The sequence below is a fragment of the Acanthisitta chloris genome, unplaced genomic scaffold (assembly GCF_000695815.1).
Source record: "Acanthisitta chloris isolate BGI_N310 unplaced genomic scaffold, ASM69581v1 scaffold3408, whole genome shotgun sequence".
Lineage (NCBI taxonomy): Eukaryota > Metazoa > Chordata > Aves > Passeriformes > Acanthisittidae > Acanthisitta > Acanthisitta chloris.
The window spans coordinates 25644-50024 of NW_008688532.1; the positions used below are offsets into that span (position 1 = coordinate 25644).

The following is a 24381-nucleotide window of genomic DNA, read 5'->3' on the forward strand; positions in this document are numbered from 1 at the left end:
GTTTTTGCCTCAGTTTAATACTCAGTTTAATAGCTGAAATATCTGCAATGAGCATTGTCAAAATTTAGGCAGTGGGTTAAATCTGGAAGAGTGGAAATTTTGGACCACAGGCTGTATTCACTAGACTGTGGTCACCTATAGTATTAATACATATTGCTGTGTTGTTAATCTTAATGGTTGTGTAAAAAGAAAAAGGCACTAAGAGCTGTGAGGTTTTAGTAAAAATCCTGCAGAAATAAATAATTTCTTTATTAAAAATTCGACTTGGGTACTCAAGGATAAAATAGTTTCTTTGGAAGCAATGCTGCCTTTTAGGAGAGTGTTGGGCTTTACACAGAAATTGTGGTTTTTGTTCTGAGATTTCTTACCACTAGATGTCACACTGGGGATGACAGTCGCAGTGTTGTTTTTCCTTTAAATTTGTACTGCAGCAAAAACCTGAAAGGTCTGGTTTTCTTTCTAAATTTTACCTCTAGCTCTTTTAATGAAACAGATTATTTTGAAGATGGAAATTATTAAGGAAATACTCTAATTTGGGCAAACAGTAGAATTCAGCTGTATTACTTAGTGGGTGTGCCCAAGAGATGTGACTTCACCTGTCCTGGGCTGGGGAAACAAACCTCCCTCAGCTCAAGCTGTCTTATGAAGCTGTGCCTTGTGGTGTGTCACTCACCTTTGCAAGGCATATCCGTGTACCTGTCCTCGAAGATAACTGGGAGCGTGTTCCAGTCGCCATCAATGTCGAGGCATTCTGCCGGCAGTGGGGGCATGCTGGTGAAGTACTCTGAATTACGAATTTCTGTAGAAATCTGTGCGTGGCTTTGGATCCTGGCAGCAAAGTACAAAACAAATTGAGTGTTTGAGTAGTTATGGTGCTGTTTCTTCATCACTCCTGCAAGCCTGGATGTGTAGGCAGAGGACAGAGTCATGTGCTTAAGGAGTGGGAAGCAGTACTGCATGATAGGGTGCACTCAGCACTCCTAGGAGGTTTCCATCTCACAGTTAGTTACCTACAACTTAGAATCATAGAATCATAGAATCAACTGGGTTGGAAGAGACCTCAAAGATCATTGAGTCCAAGACTACAGTTGTTATTAGACCATGGCACTAAGTGCCACATCCAGTCTCAGCTTGAAAACCTCCAGGGATGGTGAATCCACCACCTCCCTGGGCAGCACATTCCATTGCCTGATCACTCTCTCCATAAAAAATCTCTTCCTAATATCCTTATATCTGTGTTTCAAAACCGAGATGCAGGAAGCAATAATCAAAAATTTGGTTGAGCAGTACAGGGAGGAACAAGGCAAAGAATGATGCATGGCAGGTCCTCTGTCTCACTGAGATATCTTACCTACCTATGCATCTGGAAGATCTAAGACACATCACACCTCACAGTAAAGAATTTCTTTCTTATATCTAACCTAAACCTACTCTCTAACAGTTTTGAAGCCATTCCCCCTCAGCCTGTCACTACATGACCTTGTAAAAAGTCCCCCTCTGGCTTTATTTTAGTCCCCTGTCTGTTGCCATCATTTGGGCCATGCAAATTTTCATCAGTAAATGTGACATTAAACTAGCACAAGAATGTGTGTTCAGCTATAATAAATAGAACAATTTTTAGTTTTGATGAGCTTTGCTGTTCAAACGTGTCTCATAAAATGGGGAAAACATCAAATACAAAGAGGAAGGCAACAAACTTTTCATAGATGGTTAGCTGAAGCAACTCTGCACAGATCCCATAGGACAGCACAGTGGCAGCACTTCAGATTATCATTGGTAAAAGGCAGGTAATCATATGGCAGTTAACTGAAAAAATGCACTTTACACATCATGAAGCATAACTCAAATGGTAGGTATGGAATTCATGCCAGAATGGAATATTCCTATGTCCAGACACAAATAACTCATTCAGGCTAGCATATCAGCTCCAACTTCAGATCATAATTGTTGCTGTCATTTGATCTTACTCGTAAGCAGGTTATTTTTCCACAAAGATAAACAAGTCATTGATTGCTCAAACATGACTCAGACAGGAGCCACAAACAGCCAACTGATCATTCTTGCTAGCAGTAACACCTGGATGTTTGGAGTTTTAGCATCACAATAAATTTAACATTCACACACGAACAGAATCACAGAATCATAGAATAGCCTGAGTTAGAAGGGACCTTAAAGATGATCTAGGTCCAACCCCTCCTGGCATGGGGAGTGACACTTTCCACTGAACCAGATTGGTCAGAGCCCCATTCAGCCTGGCCTTGAGTACTTCCAGGGATGAGGCATCCACAATTTCTTTGGACAACCTGTGCCAGTGCCTCACCACCCTTATGAAGAACTTCTTCCTAATATCTAACCCTAAACCTATCCTCCTTCAGCTTACAGGCATTACCCCTTGTCTGATTAGTATATGCCCTTGTGAAAAAGATGAATAATTTGGTATTAAAGTGAGTGAGGAAAAATTTTCTGTAAAATCTAGGGAGGATATTTCACCTCCTAGAGGCCTCCACCCTGGTATTAAATGAGTGAGGAAAAATATCTTTTTCTGTAAAATCTAGGGAGGGTATTTCACCTCCTAGAGGCCTCCACCCTGTGCCATACCCAGCTTATTGGAAATGGTGTGTCTTCTGCCTAAGCAGTCAAATGCTGCAAGGCATGTAGATGCATAGCCTACAAAAACTCACAACACTGTGGGAGACAACAAAAAGCTCTTGCCTAGTAAGAGGGAAGAAAGAACTGGGGGAAAATATTGTGCTACTGCTTGAGGTGGTTGTACAGCACCTGGCACACTGAGCACTGATCTCAACTGGAGATTGGGTTCACAGAACCCAATTAATGCTTCTTACTGTCACCCCAAACATTAATAACACTCTGACAGCTCAGGCTCTGCTTTTCTAACTACATCATCTAGCAAATTCCCCTGTGAACCCAATTAATGCTTCTTACTGCCACCCCACACATTAAAAACACTCTGACAGCTCAGGCTCTGTTTTTCTAACTACATCATCTAGCAAATTCAAAAAGAAAACAAGACTGTGCTATGAGGCCTGTATAGACCCAGTTTACTACATAAATCAGCTTTTAATTTTTTTTAACTGTTTTACTTTTTTTCAGTCTCCTTGATAATCACTGATCAGCTTTTAATTTTTTTAAACTGTTTTGCTTTTTTTCAGTCTCCTTGATAATCACTGAGAAAAACATTATGTTTATCTGTAGTAAATGGACTAGTTCTGTGGTTGCCTGGAGAAATAAAAGCACTTCATGCAATTAGGCTTCCCCCTGTGCAGGGTTATGTTTGTTTGAACAGGGCCATGAGTGTCTGTGCCCTCTCCCCAGGATCTTTACATGGGGGTTTTCCTTGTACACAGCTCACTACAACCCTGACATGGAAAGCTAAGTGAACACATCTTGCCCCTGCAGCCGTGGTGCTGCTCTAATTTGCAGAACAAGGTAGCTTTGTACGACTCATCCACTAATGAAGTCACAGCCCTTTCCATCAGCACTGAATCTGCCTTAATATCCCCAGTGACAGCTCTGGGAAAAGTAATTTTCATCTTTGCACTAGGTCAGTACATATATCTTACTCAAGCACCATCATCGTGACAGGACCTGATGTCACTGCCTTCAAGCCCCTTCTAAGAGGTGAGTTTCCACCCTGGTAATGCTGCTGTTCCCCCATGCTGACAGGCTCTTTCAGTGGACAAATAGTTTGCATGTTCATCATTGCTCAGAAATTCACATCTGAGCATCTTTCTTTGAGCTCTGCCTTCAGGGGTCAGGTGCTGGGTATTAGCCAAGTGCTTTACTTAGGATCATTGGCTAAAACCAAAGGCAGGATTTGCTTTAAAAGTAGCTCTTCATACTGCCCAACCTGGTTAGGAGCAAGAAGTGTTCAGCAGAAGGAAACAGTTCCCTTGTCAATGGTTTAGAGCATATTTTTATGACTGCAGCCTTCATATTTTTATGACTGCAATGTTTGTTTTCCTGGTCTGTTTTATATAGTTGGTTCTTGGTCAATTCATTTTCAGCTCACATCACACCCTTCTTTTCTCCAGCTAACATCATTGTATTCCCTATTCCTGCCCTCTACTGCTAAATCCAGTGAACATACACAGTTTTGCATTGCCTGTTTAATGTTCCTGTCTGCATTTAAACATCCTTTCTGATATAGAAAGTAGAGCTGGATTAAAGACTAAAAGAAAACCCATGAGTGCTTACCCCAAAAATCCATATTGGAGAGGGTAAAAAGCAAATTTTTAAATCTTAAGATTTTTTGCTTATCAGCAGTTATTTCCCATTAAAAGCACCAGTGTTGTATCTGGTGTATTTGGTTTAGGCACTTAATTGAAGATAGATAGATAGATAGATAGATAGATAGATAGATAGATAGATAGATAGGAAGCTTGAAATTACTTTTGTCACTCATTTCAATGGTTTTACAATATGGAGCTAAAATAGAGCTGGTGACTTCTCTCAGACTAAGCTACTCCATGTCCAGCAGAAAACACCATGTCAATCTTGACTGCAAAATTTCTTAAAGTACATTTTCAATCATTTCAGTGACAGGGGAGGGTTAGTGGGTTACTTACAGGCCTTCCTGGAACGTGAGCACAGCAGGTTTCTGGTGCTCAGTGTAGAAGAAGGCTTCTGAGAATCTCCTCACCTGAGAGGGAGAGACACATGAGTCAAACCTAAGATCTGCTGTAAGGTGCCAAGTACAACCAGGGTAATAACAGAGCAGTGACTGTCAGGACCAGATTCCTTAGTGTGGTCCTTCTGCTTTGCACCACTCTGTTGACAGAAAAAAAAATAAAGAGCTCAGTTCTGCTTCACTTTCCCAGTCCAGCACAAGCAGCTGGTGCTGTTGCATATTTTGCTGGGAGGTAAGAAGTGTCCCTTGACAAGAAATCAAAATTTGGTCATGTGCATCTTCTGACTACTTTTCTAAAAGCTGTCAAATTTACCATTTCCCCACTGTGTTCTTAAAGAGGGGAAGATTTCTTCCTTTCCCATTGTGCAAACTGTATAGCAGTAGTGGGAGCAAGTTACTAAATTAGAGCAATTCATAATTGATTGTCCCTTCTATGGGAACATCCACAGTGACTCCCAAGACAGCAAAGAAAGTATTGCACATCAGTTCAGAGGAGAATAAGCCCTATCACAGTAGAAACACACCTGCCTATATCACGATACTAACAAAATAAGAGCTCTTCAAATCTCTTCATGGACATTAGAATCTGTTCAGTGTTGGATAATCAATTACAAAAGAGTCATGGATCTGAAGTGGCTGGCAGAGCACAGAGTGTGAAATAAGCTATAAAAAATTCAGTGCTGTTATCTGCCCTGGAATAAGCTTTGAGTTTAAATGAATCAAGCATAATATGCAATCAAATGTACTGAGCTGTTAAACTGCAGCCCATACATTCCTAATAATAATTGTAAAAGTGACCTCTGTTACAGTGGCAGAAAATGGCAGCAAAAAGAATATCTCGGCATCTCCTGAAATCCCAGCTGTGCTTTAACAAATGGCCTTTCTGAAAAAAAGGACTAAGATGTCTTCAAAAAGGGTGCATCTTAATAATAGGACTTTGCATCTGGGGCTTTCAAACTGTTTTTCAGAGCTGGAAAAGTATAATTACACACAGTTTGTATGGGGAGGAACTGGAGCATACAAAGGTGTGTAATTAGACAGAAGTCAAGCAGGCAGTTGGCATTGGTCAAGGCTGGGACAAACCATAGACTGGGATTCACCTTGCTGGAGCTGGGAGCATACAGGTTCCTTTGGGTGAAAGCCAACCAGGTCCTCTCAGTGTCAAGGGAGACCTAGTCAGACTAACCAGGGGAGTCTGAATTTTGTTCTTCACTTTTGTAAGCTCTAGCTTGCTCTTGGAGAGAGCAACTGGAGAATTGTTCTTGACACTCTGGAGAATCAGGAGACCTCCATTGTATTTGACAGAAGTGAGAATGTACCTGAGATGTCCATACTTACACTGCATGCTCCTAAGGCTAAGCAAGGTGAATGCTATCCATTTCTCTGTTGTCCTTTCTCTAGTGATTAGATCAGACTATGAGTTCAGCTCAGGTGATGTGCTGAACTGATGTCTGATCAATAACCAAGAATGTCCTGATGGAAGACAGAACACTTGCTGAACTAATCAGATAAGGAGATCTGACAACATTAGCTCAAATGACAAGTGGTTTTGTGCCTCTTTTATTACCAAGTACAAGAAGCAATTTCAACATCAATATTAATATTATGTTGTGTGCACCTCACTGGAGAAAGGCAAATAACTATATATTTAGTGACATATTCCTCATGGTAGTTTTGTAAAAGTAGTTGAGATAAAATCAAATGTTTGGTTATTTGTCATTGTGATGTTTGTGCTTTTTAGAACAATTTTATATGATTTATGGATATCTAGCAAGTACAGGCAATATCTACCTTTCCCCACCCACTTCCTGTTTCATGTCTGTTGCTGGTGTTCAAAGTGCATTCATTTTACACAGGATACTGGCTCTCACAAAAGCAACAGTCTTCATTCCAGAGATTGAAATCAATAATTTCAAATCCTGGGCTTCACCTCTTCTTCACCTCTTGTCCTGCTCACCCCATTTCACATAAATACTCATATAGGCAGAATTGTATTGGAAATACACATCTAAATAAATGGCTAATGTGTATTAGGAGGTGACTGTTATTGAACTTGTTTTTAACTTCTTAACATTACCCTTAGCATGTGATGTTCCTGAGTCAGATAAGCTGTGACTTCTGGGTGGAGTGTTGCCACATCTAGGAACTGGGTCCACAGGGCTAGGAGGTGAGAGCAAAGCCAAGCAAGGTCCTTGCTTATCTGTTCTGCTATCTTCTCTGGATTGCTCAACACCTGGAGGAGAGAAAGGACATTCAGAGACCGTAACAGTGTTATGAAGAAGAATCAGTTTGTATGTCAGACAAAGTCCTTTTAGGAACAACAGAAACAACAAAAATTCCTCTTGACTCAGTATTATTATTCAGATTGTTATTAAAGCTGCTGCTTTCAGTTATTTTTTTCCCCAAAGAAAGCTGGCAGTACTTTTTCTTTTATCCTTTAAAAGCCACATATTTTAGCTGAAAGTGTCTCAGCTACCCAACTGGACAGCAAGACGTGGGAACAGACGCAAATTTTGCAGACATTCACTGCAGATGTAGTAACTAGGGGGGAAAAAAATAAAAAAAATCTAAGTACATGAGTTCCAAATTATCCACCAGATGGTGCTGCAAGCTCTGAAATAGCAGACCATGGCCCACCTCTGTTAGCAAAAGGAGCCCTCTCAGCCATGTCACACTAGAATACCAGATGGGTGATTGGGATGAAAACAAGCAACAAACCCCAAACCAAATCACCGTGTTCTCAACAGATGATGCAAATAGATATCCCAGAGTTTGCTGTTGCTCCACTCACACACTAGCACATGCTGGGACCCTGCTCACCCTCCAGCTCTGGGCTGCAATTCTGTGCTAATCTCTGCAGTGAGGAAGTGCATATCAGTAGCAAAGTATCTGCACATTGATCTCCCTGGTTTCACGATTTCATAGAATCATAGAATGCTTTGGATTAAAGATCATCTAGTTCCAACCCCATTGTCATGGGCAGAGACACCTTCCACTAGACCAGCTTGCTCAAGGCCCCATCCAACCTAGACTTGGACATGGCCAGGGATGGAGCATCCACAACTTCTCTGGACAACCTGTGCTACTGCCTCACCACCCTCACAGGGTAGAATTTCTTCCTAATATCTAGCCTATGCTCTTTTTTAGTTTAAAGCCATTCCCCCTTGTCCTATCACTACATATCCTTGCAAAATGTCCCACTCCATCTCTCTTGTAGCTTCTTTATGTACTGGAAGGTGCTAAAAGTTCTCCCTGGAGCTTTCTCTTCTCATGGCTGAACAATCCCAACTCTAAGCCTGTCTGCATAATTGTTAATTTCTTTAATGAGAGACAGATATTTTACCTCCAAAAAGGATCCCTACATGTTTCCATGAAAATATTACTACAACCAGAAACACTCCAGAAATAATACCAAAAGAATTATCGATTCTGCACTAAGCCTTTTATGGATTAGGACTACAATCTAGCTGAAAGTCTGTTTATATTTCACATTTTACTATGTAGGTAGTTTCCAGATTGGTGATGCTGTAAAGTAAGCAATGATTAAAATCAAATCGTCTGTGTATGAGAGAAGCACAGAAAATTTGTTTGTGGATAGCACAGATATTGTGACTGTGTTTACATTGTTTGGATGTTATTCTGTTTTAATAACTTGTCCAAAATGACACAGGGTCCAGTACCCATTCTAGTACTGGGAAAAGGAGGGGGTTACTGGGAAACAAAAGGTCCTGTAAACATTTCCCTTGGCAGAGTCAGGGCACTACTTTATTTATGGCACAATTTTATATGTTGTATGTCAACGTCAATTTTTTATTTGTTAAGTCAGTAAGCTGCCTCTTACATCATAAATGCAAAGCTCAGTCTTCAAGTAAGATGCATTATTAATGCATGTCATTTTAGGAATAGGTGTGTGATGGCCATTTTTCTAGTTTATTGGTTCTTAAATTGTTGAAGCTATCAGAGAGGAAGGAAGGAAGGAAGGAAGGAAGGAAGGAAAAGAGAATGTCTACTTCTAATTGTGAGAGTCTTACTGCATTGCCACACAGAGGTCAAATCCCAGGGACTCAGTTCCTCAGAGTAAAACTCAGCAATTATAAAGATCACCAAGTCTGATTCTGACTCCATCCACATACCTGCTGCTGGGCTGTTCCCTGTGACTGCACCTTTCAAACTCCATTCTGGTGGACACTGGTTTTAACAATACTGTCATGTAGTATGAATCAGAAGAGCTTTTTGAGGAGTTATTTTCACTTGTTTGTTTATAAATCAGTAGCAAAATTGAAAAACTATTTCCCTTCCACTTTCTCCTGCATTAAGTATCTCCTATGCACTTGGATTGAATACAAAGCTGTGGCAGGTTAAGCTCGCTATTTATTTTCTTCTTTTGCTTGTATTTAATTTTTTAAATGGACCTGGCTTTGGTAACACAGTGGTAATAGGAGACTAACCCCACAGGCTTCTTTCTGTATGGGTTTTAATAGCTTTTTCTTCCTTTACAAATGAGTAGTTTTCTTATGCTCTGATGAAAAGAAATGGTTGCAGATCACATATTCCTAGAAGCAAAATACTGTGAAAGCATTGCAATGCCAATCTGCACAGCACAGAGGTACATACACTGATGCTACAGTGACACTAAGGGCTGCATCTGTCCCACCAATATTGTACAAGGTCTCAGCATTTGTGTAGAGGTCTCAACATTTGTGTTGAGTACCTGCAAATTCACTGTCTTTATCATCAAATAAACAAATAGAATGCTGTCATCCCATGATTCTAGGGCAAAACAGTTTCCAGAGTACAGAATAAACTAAGTTTTTATAACAGCCCAGAAAATGAGAAGTTCTGGCTGATTTGTTCTCCTATCTGTTGCTACACTGTTCTCAGCAGCTTTCAACCATCAGTCAAGGCAGAATTCAATTAATTAATTTGGCTTTATTAATATTGCCATGCAAAAAAAACCAATAACCTTTTAGGAAGAAGAATTGGACAGGAATTAGAAAATATGGAGAAATTAATGCTGACATTTTCTGATGTATGCCAAGCCAATTTGGACTTCCACAGGCTCATAGGAAATTAGTCCAAAGGATTGTGTTGCCTGACCTGCTATAACCTTACAGCTTCTAAATCTAATAGGGTTGAGCCCAATAACTTATGCTTCTCTAAATGATATTTAGATGAAATCAGATTTCTTGCAAAGTATCCAAGTCAGAACTTAAAATTAATAAATATGCCATTTTTTTCAGCCATGGATGAGAAACATTAGCCCACAATTCATAACAGGAGTGCAAATGGGCTTCCAGTTTGGTTTGAATTCACCTTCCTTACATTAGTTGTTACCAATTTCACTTCCCTGAGGAAGTGGTGGAGTCACCAACCCTGGAACTGTGCAAAAAAATGAGTAGATGTGGCACTTTGTGATATGGTTTAGTGGGCATGGTGGTACTCAGTCAGAGGTTGGACTTGATGATCTTGGAGGTCTTTTCCAACCTTAATGGTTCTATGATGAATCAAATCTATTAGAACTCTGATTCTAAACCACTTTTTTGAGTGGTCAGCTGGCACTTGCATTTCTTCCTGGCATCTTGAAATAAACTTGGCAAAAGCAAGTTCGAGAGAGTAGCTCAGTCACTTCTGTGCCAATATCACTTTTTTCCTCCCATGAGCCTCCCTACACATTTGGGTATTTTTATTTGAAAAGATATGGTTGTACAACCTGCCAAAGTATCTTTTCTCCTGTCAGCAGAAAAGCTGTAGCTGCAACCTACCCCAAATAATTTTTTCTTCATACTGATACTCATGGCTAGGCTCACTGAGAGATGTTAGAGTAATCCAGCTGGTGACTTGTTAAAAGTGACAGAAAGGCTTTATACGTGACTAATCAAAATGATGTTAAATAGTTGGTGAAAAAGAAAACAGTCAAACAAACTTTCTGATGGCACAAAATTCCCTCTCTCCCTGCTCTGAGACATGACTGAGCTATCTCAGTGCACCTGCAAAATGGACATGAGAAACATATTGGCAGATTCTGTTGAAGAAAATACCTGTAGCTCCATGCAAAGCTGGGATAACGTCTCTTCCACAGATAGCTCCTCTGGGGAAAAAAGAAAACCAAAAAGAAAGACATCAGGTTTGAGAGCCATAGATGTGAAATACTAATGCTCTGCTGTTCATTCATGTGAGAAATCAATCATTTGATATTCTTTCCTGACAGGTTTCTCTTTGGATGTGGGCACTCTATAACCCACCATGTATAGGTGCAGGTGCAACTTCCAGTTATGCAACCTGGACCACTAAACCAGTAGATGTTCTGGAATGTTGTTGTAAGCACAAATACAAAAAAATTTGGCTTTTTGTTTCCTACTCTCTCTTTTACTAGACGTTTGCTTATAGCTTTTGGTATTTGTGCCCAACTCCAGAACTGAATGCAAAGTCTCACCATTGTTAAGTCTGAGCAAATGATGCACAAGGTCTGGGTGTCCCTGGTGTGCTACAGAGGACTGTGAAGTGATACCAGATACCTGACTCGTAAAAGATTGGACATATCTGTACTGTCTATTGAAGTCTGAAGTATCTCACCACTCCTACAGCAAGCAAGCAAGCAGTAGTGTTTTGATTAAGGTCTGAGAGAATCCATCACAGGGACACTCCACTTTAAATGCAACACAGACTATAAGGCAAAGGAGAGGACATCAATCAACTCTCCAAATTTGGCAGCTTGATTTTGCAATGCGGAACTTTCTAATAGTATCCATAAAGAAACAGAGCAGAAATGAAGCAGAACAACTAAGAGGTCAATGCCCTCCCCAGTCCCAAAATTTCTCTTTGCAAATAGCACTAAGAAAGGTGATAGGACAGACCAAGATGGGTAGTGCCTTCAAAAGAACCAATCTCTAGCTGATGATATCTAGGAAATAATCATTCCCACTTTTAATGTCTAAACTAAGCTAGTATTCTTATAATATACTACTCAGGGACCTAGGATTAAAAAAAAGCAATTAAAGAATTGTGCAGAGATTTATAGTCTTAGATTTATATTACACATAAAACCCCATGATGACCAATATAGATGTTACAATTGAATGAGTCATTTACATTTTCTCCCTAGTCAGTGGAGAAATACAGCAAGTACAAGGTGCAGTTCATGCCATCCCAAACTAAAAAGCACTGCTTGTGTCAGGTAACATATTTTGCTGTCCTAAACAGGCCTGTTTCACCCTGATGACTGTAAGGAAACAGATATAAAAATTTAATTTATATTCATCTTACTGCATGAATTTACATCCCATGATTTTACTGAGTTTTGCAACAGGTGTTGGAAGATCAGCCTTAAAACCAAATCTTCAGTAGATTTTCCGACTGTGAATAAAATGATGCAAACAGCACTCTGCTCAAGAGGCTAAAAAGGGTATTTGCATTTAGGAAATTTGCATGCGTTACAACAAGTACATTTGCAAATGAAGTGCCTGCTTCAGTAGCAATAGTTATTTGAAAAGCAAGCAAATTGTATTTAGAAAGCCACCATGTGCTCTGGGGTAGTTCTGAAGTTGTGGTCAACCAACCATGCATAACTCTGCCATCTCCCAAACTATATCCCTGTCCAGGTGAGCCACAAATTATTTATTTATTGTATGTGCCTGATAACCAAGTTGCCTGAAGCAGGAGTCTTGTTGCATTTTTTATTCTGTCTGGGAGCTCATAAGTTGCAAATTAAAATGATGTTGGGTTGCTTTTTTTTCACGTAGCAGGACAGAGCAGCACAGTATGTGCTCTCACCACCCTATGACTTTTAGGTTATCTTGGAGGGAAATACACATTGGGAAACAAGACATAAAGTGGAAAATAAGACCTCTCAAGTTCATAAGTGTGTGAAGCATAATATATTGTGTTTGATAGTTCTTGTATACAAGCACAATACTGGAAAATGCTTTTTACTCCCTTTTAAAACCTGCTGGCCAATGCAGTCGACTGTCCTGATGTAATTATCTCTGCAACATAACAAACTGAGAACTTAAAAAACCGTACACGGAAATGCAAAGAGACAAAAACACAGATGTGAAATTATGATCCACATTCCTTGAATTCAAAGAAACAGGTGGGAGAGCAGGAATTAGTCAGGAATGCATCTCATTTTCATTGGGACTCATGCTGTCATTACAAAGATGACTAAACACAAATTACACATCTCCATCCTGCAAATCCAGCCAGCCAGCACATTGAACCTAACAGGCCTGACCAGCCAAAAAAAGATTCTGCCGAAACCAGAAAATCTATTAACAAATTGAATTACAAAGAAAATCAGAATAATTTTAAAGAGCAAGTTGTAATTGGCAGGGGAGAAATACATTGTGAATTATAAAGAAGGAAGTATTGTTCAAATCCAATCATATCACCTTTCAGATTTTTCTTTTCAGCATTTTTTAAAAAATGCTTGCTCAAGAGAAAAATGTAAATTTCCCCCAGACTTCGTGGCCATTCAGAACTAGAAGTTCTAGTCTTCAAAACATCTGAGACCAAAAATTACTGAAAGGTAATATTTTGAGAAATTCATCCAAATATTCCCTCTACCTATCAGACCACATCCTGTAAAAATATTCATATAAGCTGAGAAGTCAATCATCTTTAACAGTGTGTCAAAATAAAGATTAGTCAGAAAACATGGACAAAAATCCTTTAAAGTCTCTGAACAGCCAAGAATTTTGGTACTAAAATGTATGTTGAAAATACAACACTGTAAAATATTCAGTGATTTTAACTGTCTGGTCACTTACCCAACTTCAGCTGTGGTAAATCAGGAATCTCATTCATTATGAGGGTGTAGTATGCATGAAGTCCTCTTTGAGCATTCAAGAGCAGAAGACAGAGGTCCTTATGCCATTTGTATGCATGCTGCATGCAGTTTTCAGATGGGACATAAAAGCTGCCCTGTGTAGCAAAAGGATCAAGAAAATAAAATACAAGTATTAAAATTCATGATCTCCGTTTGTGCTAGAGGTTTCCACAAAAACCCAGTTGTGGAAATCCTTTCATTTCTTTTTACATTATATTGTGATCAGACAAGGAGTAATGGCTTTAAACTAGAAGAGAGTATGTTTAGATTGGATATGAAGAAGAAATTCTTTACGGTGAGGACGGTGAGGCTCAGAGAAGTTGTGGATGTCCTGTGCCTGGAGGTGTTCAAGGCCAGGCTGGATGGAGCTCTGAACAATCTGGTCTAGTGGAAGGTGACCTTGCTCATGTCTGGAGGTTGGAACTAGATGATCTTTAATGTCCTTTCCAACCCAGGACATTCTATGATTCTGTGCATCTAATCAAGCAATTGACCCCAAAGAGATATTTTAACTATCCCAGCCTCCCAGATACCTAACTAACTAGATCAGTAAACCAAATAGTTTCTCATTCTACATCTTAATTTTGACCAAACTATAACAAAATTGTAGTAGTCTAGTGGGGAGGTGTCCCTGCCCACCCAAACTATAACAAAATTGTAGTAGTATAGTGAGGAGGTGTCCCTGCCCATGGCAAGGTGGGGTTGGGACTAGATGATCTACAAGATCCATTCCAACCCCTAAAGTTCTATGATTTTATGATTCTGTGAAAACTATTAGGTCCCAGTAATGCTGCCACAAGCAAAGACCCTCAGACCAAACAGTCCAACAGGAAGTCCATCTCTGTCCATCACACATGTCCCACTGTGGAGCCAATGTCTCTCCCCATAATGCAGATAGTGCTGTGCAAAACACACCCTCTATGCTAGAAAAGGAGGAGTGGAAAGGACCATAATAAGATGTCTACATTCTTTTTCCTTCTTCCTTTTCCCTCATATCCCCTTATCTCCTTCTGCAAAATTTGTAGCTTGATGGTATCATGGCATGCTGTGTTATGTGTGTTAGTGGAAATAATGCAGATGGCATTGCTACCCTATCAACAGATATGAGCTACTCTGTTCTCCAGGATCAATGTCTGTATTAGTATATCACTTGTGGGAGGCTGTAATTGGACAGATCACAGCATGTTTGCTGCAAAAATTTCCCAAACAACACATTTACACTTAGAATGTAAGCTGAGTTTGCATTAGGACGCCATAAATCAGAAGTTTTCACTTCTGTCAAAAAAATGCTTGTACTCATATCATGATATGTACTCATATCTGAAATTTGCACTGCTTAGATTTAAAATAAACCTACTTCTTCATCTGTGGGTTTGTGTCTAGGATGTCACAAAAAGTTGCAAGGATTAGTATGACAACTATCAGTAACATCTCAACACGGAGTAAGTAGAGAAGGCTCTGGGGAGACCTCATTGCAGCCTTCCAGTACTTAAAGGGGGCTTATAAAACAGAAAAGCAATGTTTTACATGGGCAGATAGTGATAGGACAAGGGGGAATGGCTTTAAACTACAAGAGGAGAGATTTAAATTACATGTTAGGAAGAAATTCTTCACTGTGAGGGTGGTGAGGCACTGGAACAGGTCACACACAGAAGCTGTGGATGTCTCATTCCTGGAAGTGTACAAGGCCAGGTTGGATGGGTCCTGAGCAACTTGGTCTAGTGGAAGGTGTTCCTGCCCAAGGTAGGAGGATTTGATATAGATGATCTTTAAGGTCCCTTCCAACTCAAACCATTCTACAATTTTGTGATGTCATATTTCTGACATCTCTGTATGTCTTTTATAATTTTTATCCAACCATGCAATAGAACTATGTGTGAGAACTTGCAATCCATGATTTTATCAGGCTATTGTTCATGCAAATAGAAGTGTGTTACTTGTATTTCAGGAGAAAAAAAGTATTATGAAAACAGAAGGGAGAAAGTTACCCAAGGGCTCTGTCCTTGAAGTCTAAGAACATCAAGAAAATTGAGAATACAGTGAGATTTGCTCTTCACAGCATATGGGCTGTACAGAGGCACCAGGTCAGGACCTCAGTGTTGTATGACTATTAAGAAACATGCACAATTTACAACTTAATCCATAGTTTATCATTGATGGGGTAAGAATACAATTCCTACGTGCCAGGTAGGTACTGATTGCCTTTTTGGAGAGTCCCAATCACTACACATCTCCAGGAGCAAAAGAGAAGATTCACCAACCACACACCTGTGTATAGCCTGTGTTTTTCTCCTTTTGATTTCCCTAAAACCTGTATTTCACACCTCATAGCTTGAGTTGGGATGTTTCCCTCAGCTTTCTCATGCAAATATTCAAGAAGTTAACTAGCATTTTGTGGTAGGCACAAAGGGAACTGCTCATCTAGACCCACAGAGAAAGAGCTGATGATAATTGATGGAGTTCATTGTTCTCCAAAGGTTTCAAAACCTCCAGCCTCAGCATGAATATTTTTTACTTTCACCATGGACTATAGAAAAAGGGAGCATAAAAAAAGTGCTGCTGGAAACAACAGAAAATTAGAAGTGGATTGATGTACAATGTCATGAAAATTTGCCCTCTTTTATAATTCATTGTAGATTTTTTTTTTAGGCAAAAATTACTCTGGTATTTAAATGCTAACACTGATGAGCAGAAAGAAGAATGTGAGCTAATTTCATAGTTCACATCAATGCTGCAACATGGTATTGTGCATGACTACACTTTAATAGGTCTACTTTCAGCCTTTCTTAGCATAGATTGTAGTCTAAAACTAAAAATAAAAAGTAATAGGAAAATGCCTCTGCAGGTGGGCTCAAAATTGTGTGAATGAAAGATGTTTAAAGCCTTACTGAATTAGTTCAGTTTAAAATTCTTTAGTGTTTGTCTGCTTCTCTTATGGTGCCTTTTCAAATTTGTCCTCAGCTGAATTAATTAAAATTCTTAGATTCTTACTTCAAATTCCTAAAGCACAGGGAGAGTATACTTTGCAATAACTTACACAATGGCAAAACACAGAATGGGGAAAGAACTATTATAAAACCCCCAGCAAACCAAAACAATAAAACCACTTCATTGGGCACTGTATTTTAGCAGTACAACTTGGTCAGTATTGTAGAAATTTGGAATCATTTAGGATGAAAGGGAATTCTGGAAGTCATCCAGTCCAATTGCTTGCTCAAAACAGATCTAATAAGATTAAGTTGCTCATCGTTATGTCCTGCTGAGTCTTGAACATCTCTTAAGAGGTGTATTCCACCACCTCTGTGCAACATGTTTCAGAGTTATACCACCTTCACAGTATTTTTCTAGTCTTGTGTAAAGTCAGAATTTCCCATGTTTCAATTTATGTGTGTATGGCCTCTCATCCTATTGCCATGCACCACCAAGAAGAACATGGCTTCATCTTATCTTTGTTCACTAGTCACCTAGTTGCAAATGATAGTAACATTCCCCCTGAGTATTCCTGTCTCTGGACTTAACATGGCCAGTTTTCTTTGGCCTCTCCTTGTACATTGTGTGCTCTAGTCCCTGAACATGTTCATACCTTTTGCTGGACTGGCTCTAATAAATCCATACATCTCTTGAGCTGAGGAGCACAGAACTGGGCACAGGACTCCAGACATGTCTCACTAGTGCTGAGGAGAGGGGAAGGATTGCCTCCCCCAAACTGTTGCCAGTGGCCTCAGGGATGCTTTTTTTTCTTTTTTTTTTTTTTTTTGCCAGGACTGTTAAATATATCAGAGAGTTTGAAATATGTCTGCTTTTGTTGAGAATGACCTCAACTTTATCTTCTTTTTTGTGGCCTCATGAAAGAGAATAATTTACCTGCTTTGTGTTCTCTTTCAAAAATTTCAGTCAATAAACTCTGCAAATTTACTCAGGATATCAGGAAAATCAATCAATATGAATCTCAAAGTGGAAAAAACATCAGATGTTTCTGAACATCCTTTAAGTCCCAAATCAATTAGTTTCAGAGACACTGCTATGGAAAAACAACAAGCACCTGGAGTCATTGCCCTACTCTAATCTGTCACCTGAAGATTTTAAATGCCAACCTGAATTTGTTTATTTACTCTAAAGCCAACTCTAGGATTCATGTCACTGTGGGGATTTTTTATTCTTGAATAGCAAGAGTGTATGTATGGGGTGCTAGATTGTTCTTTTATTGTCAGGCACAAGTCACCTCCTGATTAATCACTTCAGAACTCTAGAATCCTCTGGAATCAAGAGAAAGAGCAAAGTCTTTGAACCATTTTAGCCATACTGTATACAATTCAGTCTGGATCCTTATATTTTCAAATTCACATGCTTTAGGATGGAAAAAGTACAGCTAGCTAATGGTGCAGTCCTTTGATGTAATGTTGGTTTTTCATATAAATAGGATCATATTGAGTCCAGCCAAGGTGTTCCTTCTGCTTCCTCCTTAAAGGAGTGCTGTCTTCTAGTATTAAGCACTAATTGAATAGAGACTGAATCAGTGTATTTATCACCATAAAAGGTTCCAGGTTTATGCCTTCACTTTAAGAGGAAACTTATAAGGAAAAAGATTGTAAAATATCTTCATTAAAAGCAGACAATAAGAAAATTCTGGGCTGTGGGAGAAGGACTCACACAGGCAAAATTAGATCCTTATTTCTGAGCTACCAACTCTGGTGAGAGATGGAGAATTGGTGAAGAAAAACACATTGCAGGGGAATGACTGTTTTCATCATAAAGCTGATGTTTAAAATCAAGGAACTGAAGTGTGGACACATTCTACCATTAATTATGAAGAAAGCAGACGAAAACTGACCATGTGTTCTTCACTGGACAACTGATCACATGTTCTACAATGTAGACACAGAATTAGGAGCACTGAGTACAACTACAATAAACAATAAAATTTCCTCTAGCATTGTCGTCCATTGCAATGTTAACTTTCTTCAAATTACCATCAGATATGGATGCTATACATGTGTGAATAGAGGGTTGAAAAGATTGCTCCATTCTCTCTTTTCTCATCCTGTCCCAGCTCTGTGGGAAGAATGCCTGTGCCAAAGACAGGTGCTGTGCTTTGAGAATGGCATTGCATGAGAGGAACAGCACTGCACAATCCGGGTTGTGCCATGCATGAGTAAGCATCATATCATTAAGCTGAATGATTTTGATGAAATTCTATTAAATGGCAACTGGCTTTGGAACCCTGTTGTGTAATGGGAATGTCCATCCTAATTTGAAACTTCTTTCTGTCAGAGTGGAAAGTGAGCGTGACAGAAAAAAAGACGACGAGCTCCAAATTTCTGGTCCTTTAGTGACTAAAATACATTACTGCTCTCACAGGGCTGCTTCTCCTGAATGTTGTCATACACATACAGGATGCAGAGCAGGACATTACAGCAATTATTAAACTCACCTCAGGGACAGTTTAAGCTAATGTGAACTAAGGTCTGTGCATCCTGATCTGCAGGGACCCCAGCAGGGCAGACAAGCCATTATAAACTGCTGTAGCTAAATCAGCTTATCCGTCACTGTTCAGTAAGCAGAGAAATGTTAAGAAATGTCTTCCTTGGGGATGGCCTGAAGATTGCAAACCTTTCACATTCACTATTTTAATTATACCTACTTTTATTCAGCTGATTCCCTGTTTCCTACATTACAGAGTGAAACAGGGATTCAGACTACAATACTAACAAATCAAGTTCAGTACAAAGTATGTCACATGCTATTCTAAGGGAAAACATTGTCCTAAAACTAGCAGTCAGGAAAAACAGTGGAATGACCTATTAAGCAGCTACAAAGTGCTCAGCTTTCCAGGTTTCTTGTATCAGGATGAAAGATATCAGCTTACTTCTGGTTAAGACAAGACTCTTACTAAAGTGAAAATTCATACTGAAGCTGACAATCCCATCTTGCAAAATGCCTGATGGCTGTCCTGGGCTTGCAATATCATTGTAAAAATACATGTTGGTTTCCTTGGTAAAGATTCTCATGATCTTTTGAATTGATTCCTTTGGTCTACTGTTCATTTAATCTCATTAGTAGGTAGGTAGATGGATTCTTCTAAGCTGGTTGTAAAATGCATCTGCACTGATTTTCTTTTCCAAGATCTGCTCTGTCTGTAACAGTAGACTGTATCTCTGGCTTTTGCCCTTTTCTACTTCTGAAAATTTTGTGAGGACACATACCAGACAAGTTTCACTTCAAGACCTGAAGGTACTCTGATAGCAAAGATGGATGACAACACAGAAGCTAACAGTACTGACATAAAAGTATGCCTTCCATTGTGCCAGCATCATTAGAGGCAAAATACATCAAGAAAGCCAAGACATGATGGAAAAAGAAGCAGTCAGGAGAATCATCCAATAAAGGATGGGAACTATCCTTCTCCCTCCTTTTGTTGTGATGCATTTATACAAAAGTTTTTATTGTCTTTTACAGCAGTAGCCAAATTAATTTCTAGCTGGGCTTTGGCGGTTCGAATTTTCCCCCTGCTTAACCTCACAACACTTTTGTAGTCCTCTCGAGTTGCCTGCCCCTTCTTCCAAGGGTCATGAATTCTCTCCAGCTAAAGGACTCTGAATATTTCTTCTCATGAAGAATCATGTGCATGTAGGCTTCATTCCTCCATTTCTCTGTTTGCAGTGAAGTGATCATCATCTTCAATCACAGAATCACAGAATGCCTTGGGTTGGAAGGGACCTTAAAGACCATCTGTTCCAATCCTCTGCCATGGGTAGGGGACACCTTCCACTGGATGATTACATAAATAACAACCTAGTCAAACATCAGATAAAAACAACTGCCTAGTGTTTTGGAAATATAAAGATGTCAGTTCAATTTGATCATGTTGCACAAAGCTAAACCCTAACACTGGACTATCACTGTCCCTTGTCTTTCTGTCCTCTAAAATGTTCTTCTGCTAGATTTACTCAGCCAAATAAAACAGTCTACACTATCAACAACCCAGAACAAACTAAGCATTCTTGGCAATATCCCTGCTGAATATATTTAAATAAATCAACCTTTTAAATAAATAGGTTCCCTGTGTAATGCTCTTTTCAGTCAACAGATTTCTCCTATAATTAGAGTGTATTGCTTTATAAATGTACTTTTCCTTTATAACAAGAGAAAGGAAAATTACTTGAGAAAAGCAAACACCTTCATTAAATAAGGTTTGTGCCAATTCATTATACAAATGCAGAGAACAATTTGTGGATATCCACTTCCAGTGTACTAAACCCATCTAATATCAAAAGGCACCAACTGGATTTTATGCTTTGTAGTATGCAGAAAGTTGCTTGCATTTATTTTGTATTAAAGTAATTTCAAGAGCTACGTGCAATGTTCAACAATAGCACTAACAGTTGGCAAATGAGACCCTTTATCCTTAACCTAATTCTTAATACATTTCACAATTCAGCTTCAAATTGCTTGTCAAGAATTTTAAGGTACTAAGAAGCCATTCCAGAATTCAACAGACAATTTTTGCAGTCTCCAGCAGCATTTCTTTAACAGACTACCATACCTACTTCTGGGAAAGACATAGAGAACTGCTTGAAACAGAGGAAAAAATCTCAGCATCCCAAGATGAGTACCATTCCTGAGACCACAGCATCTGTCCATTCATCTGCAAGCCCCATTTGATCACCTCAAATGTAAATTTTACTTTATCTGTAAACTCAAAGACCAAAGAATTTCTTCAGTTCTATTTTACAGACTGTTCCTTATTATTTGGTGGTTGAAAATGAAATTTTTGTTATGGCTTGAGCTAAAACCTTTGTATTTACACCTCGTTATCTTTTTTTTTTTTTTTTTTTAAATAAAGGATTAAATGTTAACAGTTTCTGGTAATTAGGGGCATGACTGAAGCATGTGTAGGAATACAAATGACAAAGAGATATTTTTATTTTATAATTAACTGGAGGTGGGGGAGGGCACAGGGAGAAGAGGGGGAAAGGAACAAACCAGGAATGGAAACAGGAGTTATGTCACGCAGCTTATATTATGCCAGTTTCCTTATGCTTGTTAATTATCTCACAAACACTTGTATCTGCAAAGTGTTTGTTAAAAAATTCAGACCAAACAAACAAACAATCCCTAAATTGTTGAGATATTTCCTTCAGGTAACATTTGTATGGGAATCCAGTCTACTGAACAGGACAGTTGGTTTTGGTCCAGAGGATGATGCAAATCTCCATTGCAAGGGACCTTAAAGTGACCTTCAGCTGGATCAGATGAGAGTCCCCAGCAGAACTGCTGTTCTGTTGAATTTCTACACCAGTCAAACTATGGTCCTGTGTGACCACTACACCACAGACAACTCTCATTGAGTTTCTTAAATTGCATATGAAATAAAGTAGTATCTCACTGTTTAAGAAAGACTGTTCTAGAAAGACCTCTGCAGGAATATCCCATTGACCAACCACAAGAGTCTCACCTGTGTTCAATTTGGTTAGTTCTGCATCAGGAGTCTCTCATCTGAACCTCTAGGATAGCCAGACCGACCACTCAGGGTGTTTGTCACTATACCAAAGCACAGGAGTTGCACTGGCCATCTTTTCTAGGAGCTGCTTGGAGGAATCTCTGGATCTGATCAAAATTCCCACCCAGAAAGATTCTATAGCAATGGGTTAATTCTGCTTTTCTTTGTTGCCACCTTCTCTCAGGATGATCTATTATCTCATCCATACAGGTGACAAATGGAGGAGTTGCTGGACCACCAGTGAATTAACACCTAAATGCACTGTGTGTCCACCCAGACACAGCCCTAATACCATACAATTCCATAACCATAGCATGAACTTGAACTTCATGTTTATAGCACACTTACCACTTTAATTCATGGCTTCTGTCACTAATGATAAAATATTTTATATAATAGAACCTGACAATGCTTTCAGAAGCATAATTTCTGAAATATTCATATTATTTCTATTGCAGCTAAGACAGAGACAGCAATACAAAGAGAAACTGCTAAATCCAGCCCTCCACATTAGCTGTTTAGTAAATCACTGGTTGCTTTCCAGCTCAGAAAGTAAAGAGAGATTTACTAAACAGCAGAATCATATAGTTAGAGTTTTCTCCTGACCTTCATTTTTCTCCTTCCTTTAACCACTTTTTATTTCTTTCTGAAAAACCAGTAATGGACCACAGAAGTTTCCCTTTTCATGTGAAGAGACACATATGACTGTGCATGTTGTGAGAGTTATGATAAATCTCTCTTAATCATATCAGTGTTGTGAATGCAGAATGTAAACCCTACAGCTTGAGCAGCAGCAGGAGAAGGATAAGCTTTTCCTCTATTTGCTGAAACTGGTTGTATGTCAGAAATTATTTTCGTCTTAAAGATGCTGTGATGTAAATATGTTAAACTGAACACTCAGAGAATCAAAGAGACAAAGAATGTCTTCTGAGCCATTCCTAAGGTCGAAATTGCATGAAATTCAAAGAGGAAAAAAAGATAATTTAAAACGAAAAGCTTTCAATGAGAATATTTCAAGAGGGAAAAAAAATGCCAAAGCCAAAACAAGGAAAAAAAGATAATTTAAAATGAAAAGCTTTCAATGAGAATATTTCACGAGGGAAAAAAAATGCCAAAGCCAAAACAAAACTAAAACCAAACCAAAACAACAAAATAAGAACCCAAACAAAACCCACAAACCCCCACAAAACAAAGTAAAACAAAACAAAACAAAAAAAAAAACAAACAAACAAAAAACCAACCCCCCAAAAAAGTCCCAACCAAACAAAAGCAAACTGAAAAATTGCTCATTTGGGTTGACTAAGAATATTTTTATAAATATATATGGTGTATATATATAAAACTATATGCATGTGTATAGATATATATATATAGCTATTTTAGATATTTAGATTTGATATTATGAGAAAAAAATCAGTGAAAAGCAGTGAACAGGCTGCCCAGGAAAGTGGTGGAGTCACCATCCCTGAAAATGTTCAGATAACTTGTGGATATGTCACTTGAGGACATGGGTTAATGATAAAATGGTGGTGGTGCTGGTTTGACAGTTGGGCTTGATGATCTTAAAGGTCTTGTCCAACCTTTACAATTCTATGATTCCTTGATTCTGTATGTGTGTATATATGTATATTTACATCTCCTTTCAGCTATGGAAAAATGCCAAACCAAAACAACTCCTCATTAATTCACTCATCAGTACAAACAACTTCTGGATCCCTGTGCCAGACAGTGAAAAATTAATGGCAAATCTGAAAATAAACCATAATTCAAAGACATGGAAGTCCACAGTGAGTATCTTGTGGATGTCATTCTGTGGTGACAGTTTTTCTCAGTCTGGTTTTCTCAGCAAACACTGCAGTTCAATGATTCTGCCTGTGTCTATGTCAATCTAATGGTGCTCCCAGAAATTTTTCTTAAATGGTGGCTCAATTTAGCCTTCTTTGAGTGACAGCAAAAGGTCATTAAATGTCTAAAGGTGCGGGCAGCCAAAGAAAAACAATAAAAGGAATTTAAAATATTTATCTAACTGAACCACCACAGACTACATATGACAGGCACAATACACAAACCTTGATCCTATCTTGCAAAAAACCCGATACATCTCTGTGTTCTCCCTCTTTCAGCAGCAGAAGTGTGAACACAGATCTTTCTTGAGGACTGGGTGACAACCACAAAAAACAGCTTCTATAAACCTCATTCCTCTAACAGTCACTAACAGGAAGACAATATGCTTATGGGAGAAACAATTATGGAAAACTAAGTACTTTCCATTAAACAAACTGAAACCTAGAACCAAACATGTAAGAAAAGCAGATATATTGGACTAGGATGTGTTTGAATGTACATAATAAATTGCTTAGCTTATATTGATTTACTTGTCTACTATTTAATATGATGGTTCATTATCCA

The 24381-nt window shown here is 38.8% G+C and overlaps 1 protein-coding gene across 1 annotated transcript in view; it reads right to left on the reverse strand.

Moving 5' to 3' along the window:
• Positions 1–24381, reverse strand: part of FAM135B (family with sequence similarity 135, member B) — a gene marked incomplete at its 5' end in the record, with an annotated part of 56911 nt that overhangs the window by 14556 nt on the left and 17974 nt on the right. The window contains 5 exons of the mRNA XM_009081040.1: positions 674–828; positions 4587–4660; positions 6726–6881; positions 10687–10736; positions 13414–13567. Coding sequence (XP_009079288.1) covers positions 674–828; positions 4587–4660; positions 6726–6881; positions 10687–10736; positions 13414–13567 — 589 coding nt within the window. The remainder of the gene's footprint in view (positions 1–673; positions 829–4586; positions 4661–6725; positions 6882–10686; positions 10737–13413; positions 13568–24381) is intronic.